This window comes from Setaria italica, chromosome I (genome assembly GCF_000263155.2).
Source record: "Setaria italica strain Yugu1 chromosome I, Setaria_italica_v2.0, whole genome shotgun sequence".
Lineage (NCBI taxonomy): Eukaryota > Viridiplantae > Streptophyta > Magnoliopsida > Poales > Poaceae > Setaria > Setaria italica.
In genome coordinates this window covers 38,508,916-38,521,008 of record NC_028450.1, presented here as the reverse complement: position 1 = coordinate 38,521,008, position 12,093 = coordinate 38,508,916, and the positions used below count along the sequence as shown (strand labels likewise).

The following is a 12,093-nucleotide window of genomic DNA, read 5'->3' as shown; positions in this document are numbered from 1 at the left end:
TTGACACAGACTCTTGACTCTTCTTTTGAATGAACCGAGACACTATCTTTGAAGCGGACGAGCAGGTAATAACAGCACACCACTACGCCGGACTCATCCTACTGCCAAAACCGCTGCAACTGGCCTACGGAGACTGGCAAGTTTTGGACTGGCGGAACTCAAGCGTAGCATGCATTTTGCATGGCAATGCTAAACCCCAATCCCAAACCCAACAGATCCGCATCGCGTGTCCACTGCTACACGAGAACTTTCCTCGATATTGTTGAGGAGGGTCAGATGACAGCAATGCCGTCAGGCGGCTTTGACTCCTCCATTGGGACAAAGGAGAGGCCACGGCTGCCATTTCTATGAGAAAACGCGTGCTCCACATATGACCTCCCGGTCGGCATTCCGGGGCGGGGTGTTCCGGACCTGATCAAGGCCGATCCGCCGACGTGGCCCGTGCACATCTAGCCCGACCGCGATGCGACGCACGAGCTGCCGGCTGCCGCCATGCCGAAGCGCCGCTCGTCGAACAGATTTTTCCGGTGTTATTCAGCCAGGGCAACAAGCCGCCGTAGGAGCGACACAGGCTGTGTGCGTGTCAGGCCCGGTGTGTTCCCTGACACTGAGAAAATAGGGAACCTTCGTCTTGCACATGCGGCCGTTTTGTCTGCTGAATCCGCAGCCGGGGAGGCGAAACAAGCTTTGTCGCCCCCCTGGTCGTGGTAATCCGCTGACCTGCGCTTTGTTTATGCTCTAGACCCACCCCAACAGCTCAGCAGGACCTTGCTTTGCAAGATGCTACGACCTTGCTACAAGCAGTAGCAGTAGCTGGCAATCTCTCGAGATCTACACACCGTTAAACGGCATGGAAGCATCCTGGAATGCACCCGTGCTTCAGACTTCAGTGTCCCGTAAATGAAGTTGGGCTGTTAGACTGGTGGCTCAACAAGAGAAGCGGTGTTCATTCCGGGTAAAGGAAAGGCTTTGACTCAACATTTATTCTTGTTTCATGGAAAATATGGAAGGAACGCAATGAAATGGTGTTTGCAAGATCACCACCAAAAAATGCCTCACAGCTGCTGCATGAGATCATTCAGGAAGGGCAACTCTGGTGCGTCTCTGGTGCAAAATACCTAACTGCCATAGGCTGGCCAATGCCATCAGGTGTTTTAGATCAGCATTTCTGATTTCGGCCTTTTTGTGCCATTTGTGTTGTCGTTGTGGTGGTGTAATGTAAGCTAAAACATGACTAAACCCGTGTGCGTGCGCCCGGATAGGCCCGCATATAAAAACTTTTTTATTCTTAGATACGCAGCTCTTCTGCGTATTCACGAAAAAAAGACTTCAGTGTCCCAAGCTCCCTATAAGTATGTGGTTGTGCCCTTGGTTCATCACTCATCACTTCATCATCAGAAGTTCAGAACACAGTCACACTTGAACTGTTGAACACCTTCCAGGCATCAGGCCACGCTTTAATATCATCACTATCACTAGGCTGCAATGGCTGCAACTCGTGCAAAGGCAGTCGTGTTTGCTCTAGTGGTGCTGCTTGTGTGCTCCGCCCAGCAATCCATGGGGGCAAGGAGGCGCATGGAGCTGTACCAACCCAATCCGGCTGATATGCTCTCCTACCACAACGGCCAAGTGCTCCACGGTGACATTGCCGTGTCCATCCTCTGGTACGGTCAGTTCACGCAGGTGCAGAAGACCATCATCTACGATTTCATTCTCTCGCTGACGATGATGCCCCAGGCCGCCTCGCCGTCGGTTGCGCAATGGTGGAACACCATGGACCAGCAATACCTGTCCAAGGCGGTGCAAGCCACACCAAATGCCGCCGGGGAGGCCAAGAAGACCCAGGTGCTCCTCGCCAACCAAGTGTCCGACGACAACTGCTCCATGGGCAAGTCCCTCACCCTGGCGCAGGTCACCGCTCTGGCCGCGAGCGCCAAGCCCAAGAAGGGCGGCGTCGCGTTGGTCTTCACGGCGCAGGACGTCACCGTGGAGGGCTTCTGCATGAGCCAGTGCGGCCTGCACGGCTCGGACGCCAACTCCGGCACGGCCTACGTCTGGGTCGGCAACTCGGCGACGCAGTGCCCCGGCCAGTGCGCGTGGCCTTTCCATCAGCCCGAGTACGGCCCGCAGGGCCCGCCACTCATGCCGCCCAACGGCGACGTCGGCGTGGACGGCATGATCGTCAACCTGGCGAGCGAGTTCGCCGGCGTGGTGACCAACCCGTTCGGTGACGCGTACTACCAGGGCTCCAGCGACGCGCCGCTGGAGGCCGCCACGGCGTGCCCGGGACAATTCGGGAGCGGCTCTTACCCGGGATACGCCGGCAACCTGAAGACCGACCAAGCGAGCGGTGCCAGCTACAACGCCAATGGCGCGCAAGGGAGGAAGTACCTGCTTCCGGCGCTCTTCGACCCTTCCACTTCTGCTTGTAGCACGTTGGTGTAGGGGGGAACAGCAATGCAGGATTGTCAGTCTTAGTTTCTCTTGCGAAGGTTGTGTATATATCAGTTCAGAACTTGAGATCATGTGTAATTCTTTCATTTTTAGAGATTCATCAAATTCTCTTCGTAATAATGTTGATGGGGAGCAACTAAGGTTGGTCCAAGTCAAATCAAGAGCCATTAATGTTTTAATCATATTTTGAGCCTCAAGCAAAGCAGCAATGATCTGACCTCTACTCTCTTTGACTCTTTGTACTATCTTTGTTGGATTTTCCATCGTGAGGACTGTAAGGCCATTTCCAAATTTGCACATACTCATCCCGAGGGGTATGTGCAAACTAGAACATAGAAATAAACATATATCATTGATGACATTTTACTACTGTGGAAAGAAAATGTCCTATTATTGCAACTCGAATCAGCACATATGGAGCAACAAAGCTCATGTATAACCAAAACTTAGCCAAATGAGCATATTGCCCATGTAGTCTTCTTCACATACAAAGCCAAAGGAGGATGCAGGTGTAGGACACACACTGCCGTCACAAACTCAAACTTTCATAGTAGTAGCTGTGTGGGGCATCTTCGTTAAAAAAAAAAGTAGCTGCGTGGGTATCTTCGTCTTGAACTCTTGATTGCTAGTGTTTACTTAATTATCCTATAGCCTTAGGCTAAATGGTTAGATGAGTTTTACAATAAGCGAAGTTGCAGTATCTGATCCAATTCACCAATTTCGACCAATCAGTGATACCCGTCAACGATTGGTACAACAAATAACCTATTCACTCAAACTTCCATATGCGCAGCCAGAGACTAATTAAGTCCGTTTTTGGGTACTTGATCAACGATACTGCTAGGACCAAGGAGGATCAGCAATGTTGGCATCGCATGATGCAACTTTCGCATGGCACGGTGAAAACAAACAATTTAGTGGTGTTTTACTTCAGGAATGGGACAATATATCATCTTAGCACTTCTTATATTTTTTTAGATTAGGAGATGAATATGTCGGTCCAGCATCACCTCATCTCGAACATGCACGTCGTTTGTTCAACAACGAAGTGGTTGATTCATCAACCCAAACACAACGGCAGAGTGGCCTCAAAGTAGCGTGTTCCGAAATCACGCGAGGCCGCACCGCCGGGGCGCGGCAGCCAAGTCAAACCCGTGGCTCCCTTGCCGCCCGTAGCCGGCCGCAGCGACGGCACCGCGGGTTGGTGCGTGCCGAGACCGCACGGGCGCTGCATGCTGCGCGGTTGCCAGGCGCGCACGGGACTCCGATCCGCCGCACTCCATCCCGCTCCCACTTCTCCTTGTGTTCGCCGCACGCATTGCGGCATGCCTCCCCCACTATCTAGTGCTTTCGATCGCAACTTGGCCGGCGCGGGCGCCCCGGCCGTCAAAACAATTCCGACGCGTCTTCTCGGCGGACGCGCGCGAGGCGCGCCTCGAAGCGCACGGCGGACAGCCTGTGCCACACTGGCACACTGCCCGTCATTGGGACGCTAGCACGCCGCACGCCTCGCCGTAACTTGACAAAGGCAGGAAAAGATTCACCTTGCTTCAAGGGCCCCCTCTCCCGCTCACGCGCCTGCCGGCTTCGCCGAAGGTGAAATGCACGCAGGCGAGATCACTTGGCACCTGATCAAATTAAGCTAGTGGACTGCCAGTACTGTTGACCTCACTGGGGAAGGCGAGCATATCCAGGTAGATCAAGCAAACCTGGAATTTTTACGGGGTTCCAAGAAAATCGACTGGATCATAATTACATGATACTAGTTCATCGACCCGTGCTCCCACACGAGCTAATGCTTTTAGAAGCTATTGTATTTGAAAATTATTTAGAAATTAAACTCCTAACTAATAATCAAAATTGTTTACCTACTACTCTCTTATTTTTCAATACTTCGACATAATGATATGTACCTATCTTTGTCCAGTTATGATTGATTTTTCATTAATAATTACTCTATGCACGTTTTCATCCATATCCATACTTTTTTCATTTTGTATCGCACCTCCAATCCCCCATACATTATGTTTAGCATACAAATCAATATTTTTCATCGATTCCTCACATACATGTATAAATAGTCTAAATGGTGAAATTCATCATGTGTATATACTTTAACTTGGTATTTTTATATTAACAATGATATAAATAGGTAATTTAGAATCATATATTAGTTTACTTTTTAACATTTCTGTATGATGCACATGAAGATAATTAAATTAATATTTAGCCTTTTTACTTTAGCTTATTTTTAATAGCGACACACGTGGATAACATAGATAAAATTTTAGAATGACATTTTAAGTTATGCTTTATAATGATGTGTATTAGTAAATTGGATGGAGATTATAGGGTTACTTTAGATTATTTTTATAATAGCTGAGCTCGGTAATTTAGATATAGGTTTAGAGCTCATTTTTGAATATTTTCATTATGATGGTGGTGGGTAACTTTTTAGAAAATATAATAGATCAATGGCTATGATTATTAGAGTTTACAGGATTGATATTTGATGTTTTTTAATTTTATGAGAATTTATCTCTTTTTTCTAGCTTGTCTCATGTGAACTAATGCGGGGTCTCTAATGGAAAAAAAATGAAACTACATTGCTACAAAACTATTACCATAAGCTACCCATTTGTTAAATATTCGAACACAATACTTATATAGATATATACTTAATATCTTCATCCAATTATGTTAGATTTTAGTTAGTAATTACTTTATAATATTTTTATCCACATTTATAATCTTTAAATTTTCACTTTGCATCGCAGGTATGTGCTTGAATTTGTTTAATGAACCCTAAGTTTGAGATACAATTTTAGCATAGAAATCTATATTCTCATCACTTTATATCCTTATAAATGGTGACACACATCATGCGTATAGGATCTTAATTATTATATCGTATACCAATAGTGAAAGATATAGACGATTTAGAATCATATATTGCTGTATATTTCTAATTAAGGTTATTTGATTGAAACGTAGGGTTACCTCGTGTTATTTTTAATAATGGCATGTGTGGGCAATATAGATGCAAATTTAAGGGGTTACTTTAAGTTAGCCTACGGTTATTTGATTGAAACGTAGGGTTACCTCATGTTATTTTTAATAATGGCATGTGTGGGCAATATAGATGCAAATTTAAGGGGTTACTTTAAGTTAGTGGTAGGCAATTCAGTTGTAAATTAGAGGGTTATTTTAAATATTATTTATAATGGTATAAGTGGGTAATTTGGATGAAGATTAGGGGGTTACTTTAGTTTATTTTATATAATGGCAGAGGTGGGTAATTTATATATAGATTTAGGGTGTTACTTTAAGCTATTTTTATAATGGTATAGGTGGATAATTTTTTAGAAAACATAATAGATCTAATGGCTACGATGATTTGAATCTATCGATTGATGGTCGGATATTTTATTTTTTGTAAGAATTTTTAAAATTTATCTCTTGTTTTAGAGTGTCCACCTAGAAGTTCTACTTGCCTTTAGCTAGAGGCTTCAAAAGAAACCTCCAAGATGAAGATGGATTTGTTTTCCAACTGCTATATGAAATGGATTTGGGATCACGAAATGCAGGTAAAGTAATCGGAAATCGAATCTGACTTCGCCATCCGCCCAGGCTGGCCTGTCCCTCGAAAGTCGAAGGCCCAGCACGGCAGCACCAAGATGCTGCTCGCGCAACCACGACCAGAAGGCGGCTGCAAACAGAAGAGGCACAGTCCAATACGGGCATGGGGGATACTATTAGATGATCGATACGATTCTATCCAGGTGCACAACGTTGCACGAGCGCACGGTGCGTGCGTGCGCGCTCGCGCTGTAGCCACGTGTTACAAGTAGTAAAAGCCTCTGGCATGATCTCCGTTTTGCGGCACCGATGGAGACTTGGTCATTGGTCAATCAGGCACTCGATCGCACGCCACAATCCAGCTGTCAGATCAGCATGCATGCATGAACGTATCGCGAGTGTGGTCATGGGTCAACGAAGTCTTTGCTCGATCTTCACAACATTTCCTCCATCTCGCGCCGTGCATTGATCGGCCGTCAACTTCCACTCGGCGAATCTACAGCTCGTGATCTTGCAAAATCCGACGCGCACATGCAACTGTGCAGGGCACGCCATCTACTACGAGTACTCCTCCTACTACCACGCCGCCGCCGGCCGGCGCCGTGGTTACTGCAGCATCGAGCTGCGGTTTGGCCGGCGGCGTGCGCGGTGCAGCTCCCTTCGACCCTTCCCCCGCGCCACACCTGGGGAACGAACCCTCATTCCCCGAAGCATATCCACATCTCGGGCGCCAAAGCCCCATCCGCGCGCGCGCGCCCAGTTCTGACCCGCGGCGCTGGCTGCTGCATGCCCTGCTCTTGGGAACCTTCCGCGGCCACATGCGTCGGACACCTGTTGCCCGTGGATTGGGCGCGGGAACCCCCGGGGTCAAATCCTCATCCCCATCCGGCGCGCAGGCAGGCAGGCAGGGGAACAAGAACAAGGCGTGCGGCGACCTGACCCGCAGCATTGTCTCTGGAGCCGTGCCCGGAAGCAACTGGACAGCGCAGCGCGCACGGTGAGCGACACACGGTGGCGTGCGCGGGGCGCGCCGCGCCTCGTTGCCTCCCCACGGTCCCCCCTCGTCCTCCCGCCGCGCCAATCTCTGATGCTACTGCACCAGGTGTAGGCGGCACGTAGGATAGGAAAGAACCGTCCGCGAAGTCTCTCGTTCTTCTTCCGTAGGCACGGGCGCAGGGCCTATAAATAACTCTGCCGGGGAGACTTCCACTCCATCACAACAACACACTCACACACAAGGTCGATCACATAGCAGCAGTGAGCTCACGACTCACAAGTTTCCAGGCCCAATTTTAATTAGCGAGTAGTTTGAAGAATTGCAGCAATGGTGTGTCGTGTGCTGGTAGCGGCGGTGGTACTGATGAGCCTGGCGCAGCTCTCCGTGGGGAGCAGGAGGCTGATGGAGCTGTACATTCCCCCTGCGAGCGACCAGCTCACGTACCACCACGGCACCGTGCTCAGCGGCGACATCCCGGTGTCCGTCCTCTGGTATGGCAGGTTCACGCCGGCACAGAAGTCGATCGTCTCCGACTTCCTCTTCTCGCTCACCACGGCGCCGGGCGCGGCCACGCCATCCGTCGGGCAGTGGTGGGGCACCATCGACCAGCTGTACCTGTCGAGCGCCGCCACGAACGGCGCCGGGCCGGCGACGCCGACGCGCGTGCTCCTCGACGCGCAGGTGTCCGACGAGGCGCGGTCGCTGGGGAACTCGCTCACGCTGGCCCAGATCGAGGAGCTCGCGGCGCGCGCCGGCGGGAAGAAGGGCGGCATCGCGCTGGTGTTCACCGACAAGGACGTGGCCGTGGAGGGATTCTGCAGCAGCCGGTGCGGCAAGCACGGCGCCGATACCAAGTCCGCCTACATCTGGGTGGGCAACTCCGTGAAGCAGTGCCCCGGGCAGTGCGCGTGGCCGTTCGCGCAGCCGCAGTACGGGCCGCAGGGGAAGCCCCTGGTGGCGCCCAACGGCGACGTCGGGATGGACGGCCTGGTGATGGTCCTCGCCACCATGGTGGCCGGCACCGTCACGAACCCCTACGGCGACGCGTTCTACCAGGGCCCCAAGGAAGCGCCGCTGGAGGCGTGCACCGCGTGCCCGGGCGTCTACGGCAGCGGCGCCTACCCGGGCTTCCCCGGGAACCTGCTCGTCGACCAGACCACCGGGGCCAGCTACAACGCCAACGGCGTGAACGGGAGGAAGTACCTGCTCCCGGCCTTGTACAACCCGGCGACTTCCACTTGCAGCACCTTGGTGTAGTCGAGTCTGTACTCACTCTGTAGTGATGTAGTCTGTACCTGGACACCGTCCATGTTTCTGTACGCTTCCCAAAGTTGTACATATACGAGTTTGTTGGACTTGAAACTTGGAAGAAATGAAACTACTTTGTTCGTTTAAATTGTTTGATGGGCCCTATGCTTTGTCCCCAAAGTTTGAGAATCCTGTCATACCAGCCCAAGGACCATTAATACTGGAAGATCTCCATCCGGCCCAAATAAAAAAACCACGAGCCCGCTGTCGCCAACCAGGATCTGCACGAACCGCCTGATCAGACCTGTCCGCCGCACGGCGGCGCATATGCAACGACGACGGGCGCCGGCGGCCGGCAGCTGACTAGTGGCCGAACTGCCTGTCATGGTAGGCGAGCGAGACGGACGAACTCATGCATCAATTTCAGCAAGGTATCTCAGGGTGTGTGTGGCACATAGGGGTTAAAATTTAGCCCCTGTCACATGTCTGGACACTAATTAGAAGTATTAAACATTGATTAATTACAAAACTAATTGCACAACTCCTAGGCTAAATCACGAGACGAATCTATTAAACCTAATTAGTCCATGATTTAACAATATGGTGCTACAGTAACCATTCGCTAATGATGGATTAATTAGGTTTAATAGATTCGTCTCGCAATTTAGCCTAGGGGTTCTGCTATTAGTTTTGTAATTAGCTCATATTTAGTCATCCTAATTAGCATCCGAACATCCGATGTGACAGGACTAAAGTTTAGCCCATGTCTTCCAAACACCCCCTCAGTCTCGAGTTCAACTTCTTAATCGACTTCGTCTCTTTTCGCTGAAATTCGCAATTTAACATCTGTACTGTAGCGCAATCGGCTGCATTACAACTTTAGAAGTCATAGCCGATTCAGCTCTCCTCCGTAGGTAAGGATTTCCTTCCCAGCCGGGCAATGCGAGCTTTTCGTTCACTATTACACACGTGACCTTGCTTGGCCATATGAGACGAGCAATCGAGAATACCAAACACGCCCTAAAATGCCTTTGGCTACTCCAAAAAAGGGGCTTTGGTTGCTCCATACGTAGCTGCAGTAACGAGTTTTTTTAGTTCACTAAACTTTTGAGAGAGGCCTACTTGGTGAAAATGTGTTCTAAAACAACCAAAACAACCAAAGCGTGATATATCATACTAGGAAGCGTGATTGTGAGAGGCCTACTTGGTGAAAATGTGTTCTAAAACAACCAAAACAACAAAAGCGTGATATATCATACTAGGAAGCGTGATTGTGAGGAGGGCATGCTTCCTCGACAGATAAAAAGGGAAGCTACCCAAATCCCCTGTTACGAACCCATAACTATCTTTGAGGCTCAATTTCTTAGGCCAGTCTTAGTGCACGGTTTCATCATAGTGTTAACAAGACTGCCATGTCATCTTTTCAATGAAATGAAACTGCCAGCCTCAGTGCAACGGCTGAATGGCACAGTTTCATAGATAGCCTGCAACATTTAATTTTAGCGTGGAGTTACAATCAAATGTGTCATGCGATGAAACTATAACATCCTTTTATTAAGTTTCATGGGACTTGGTAACTGTGCCAGGTGGGTATCATGGGGATGAAACTTCTCTCCTCACTCCTCATAATTAGGCTTCCAAGTCAGCAAAACTGCTAAAGTAGCATAGAATTTAATGCCTATAAAACTCTTCATGACACTTCACTGAAACTGGCCTTAGGATGTATCTTGGTTGATCAGCTGTCCCGTTTCATTTTACCATGCTGTACTTTAGGGGGTTTTGGCAGCACTTCACCTCATAAAAACCAACTCCACTCCACCAACTCCAGAAAAATATGGAGCTGCTGTACGTGTTTGGCAGATTGTAGTGCTCCAGCTCCAGAAATATGAGAATTTGGTGGGGATGTTCTAATTTGCCCATGGTGAATAGTTGGTTGTGTTTTAAGCATCATGGAGAGTTGTTATTTTATTTTTTGCCGCTCCCACAGTACTGCCGCTACACTACTTCGTGGAAAAAAAATAAAAGCTAGCTCGACAATGAGCATGGCAAGATATAAAATGAGATGTTCCATCCAATAATATTCCAATAACTAAAATGTTCAACAAAATAATATAAGTTATGGAGTAATGCTCCGTGCTTCCTTTGAAAAGGATCCCAAGCCGAGCAACTCGAGTATGTACAAATAATCATCGTTCAGCTACCATTGCTGGAATCCTCGTCGTTAGAGTCCAACTTCCACCATGACTTCCTCCTCGCCTTGCGTGCCGACTCCTCATCACCATCACCGTCGCTATCCTCGAACACCACCTCTTCCTCCTTGTACCTCCACTCTAGCCCCTTGAGCACATCCATGTCCCACCACTTCCCAGACACTGACGGCACAGCCGTCCTGGCCTTCCTGATGATCACCTCCGCCTAGCTGAACCCCACGTCCACCCACCTCGCAAGCCCGGACTCCCCGCCAACCACCACCGATCGCACGCCCCTCTCCCTCGCCACCCGAAGCAGGGAGGCGAGCTCATCTTTGCCAGACCCTTCGTCGAGCACCTGCTGCGCGTGTTCCCAGAGGGACGCGGCGGGGGTGCGCGTGAGCGCGATGCGGACGCCGGCACGCCCGATCTCGTCGGCGGGGGTGCTGGCAGCGGCGTTCGCGCACGCGGTGAGCTCGCGGGTGGCCTTCTCGTACTTGAATTGAAGGAGAGCGCGGCAGCGAGGCGTACACGGCAGCCGCCGCGGGAGGAGTCGATGCGGGAGAGGCGCTTGGTGTGCTCACGTGCGTGGATGGCATTGAAGTGGCGCAGCAGGGCGCAGAATCGGCGCGCACAGACGCGGCAGAGGTAGGTCGTGGCGGCGGACACGGCGGGGTCGGGAGGCGGTGGCACGGGTGGACGAAGGCAGCGGAGAGGCGGAGGCGGCCGAAGGATGTGGTGGCAAGGTGGAGGCGCACAACGGTGACGTAGAGGGGCAATGTGGTGGGAGGACGCGACGTGGCCAGGTTCTAGAGGACGGCCACGGCGGTGCTCGGCTTGCGGGGTGCCGGTGCCGGAGCGGTCAGATGGACGGGGCAAAGGGATGAGAGGGGGGCGACGGGAGCAGTTTGATGTTTTTTTTCTTTTGTCCAACCGGTATGTTTGAGTAACGAGTGTAATGAGTGGTAATGGTGGTTAAATACTCACCAACTCCATAAGGAGGTCTAAAACTGGAGTTTTGGAGCATGTTTGAAGTACTAAAAAAATGTGGATTTGACCCCTAACTCCACCTCTTTACTGTAGCTGGAGTGGGTGGTGGTAGACATATTTGATCGCGAGGTTCTGGAGTTGGTGGAGTGGAATTAATTTTCCTCGAGTGGAGAGAAACCCCCTTAGTCACGCAACACTCCCATTCGTGTGCCCTCAAGAATTCAGGGATACCGAGGGCATGTTTGGTTTGAGTTGCTTATTATAAGCAACTTAAGCAACTTAAAGTTGCTTATTTGAAGTTCAGCTGTTTGGATACCCTTACTTATAAGTGTCATATTTGCCCCTAATCATTGAAAGAGAGGGAGGGCAATCAGGCATTCAATGAAGGCAAGTGGTGTAAAGTGCTAAAAATAAGCAGCCCCATAAGCAACCCAATAAGTAAGGATGATTGGTTTCCTAAGCAAATAAGTTGCTTATTTTAAGTTGCTTATGTATAAGCAACTCAAACCAAACAAGTCCGAATCTATTTCTTGATGGGTCAAAGATGCCAAATTTAGAGCGAGGCCTACGTTGACTAGTCCGTATCTACTTTTGAGTACAGCATCCATTCTGCGCATTCACCACTGACCAGTGTTG

General features: G+C 49.9%; 2 protein-coding genes across 2 annotated transcripts; both read left to right on the top strand.

Annotated features, from left to right (window-relative positions):
• Positions 1-1,399: 1,399 nt before the first annotated feature.
• LOC101755869 (protein EXORDIUM) lies at positions 1,400-2,614 on the top strand. Its single transcript, XM_004953914.2, has one exon. It carries the CDS (start codon positions 1,486-1,488, stop codon positions 2,443-2,445), a length of 960 nt encoding a protein of 319 aa, XP_004953971.1. The 5' UTR covers positions 1,400-1,485; the 3' UTR covers positions 2,446-2,614.
• Positions 2,615-7,259: 4,645 nt separating this feature from the next.
• Positions 7,260-8,426, top strand: LOC101755456 (protein EXORDIUM). The gene has a single exon (XM_004953913.2). The coding sequence runs from the start codon at positions 7,358-7,360 to the stop codon at positions 8,285-8,287; it is 930 nt and encodes a 309-aa protein (XP_004953970.1). The 5' UTR covers positions 7,260-7,357; the 3' UTR covers positions 8,288-8,426.
• Positions 8,427-12,093: the final 3,667 nt, after the last annotated feature.

Excerpts from the sequence above, each read along its gene's own strand:
- LOC101755456 (XM_004953913.2), top strand. The coding sequence starts at position 7,358 with ATGGTGTGTCGTGTGCTGGTAGCGGCGGTGGTACTGATGAGCCTGGCG.
- LOC101755869 (XM_004953914.2), top strand. The coding sequence starts at position 1,486 with ATGGCTGCAACTCGTGCAAAGGCAGTCGTGTTTGCTCTAGTGGTGCTG.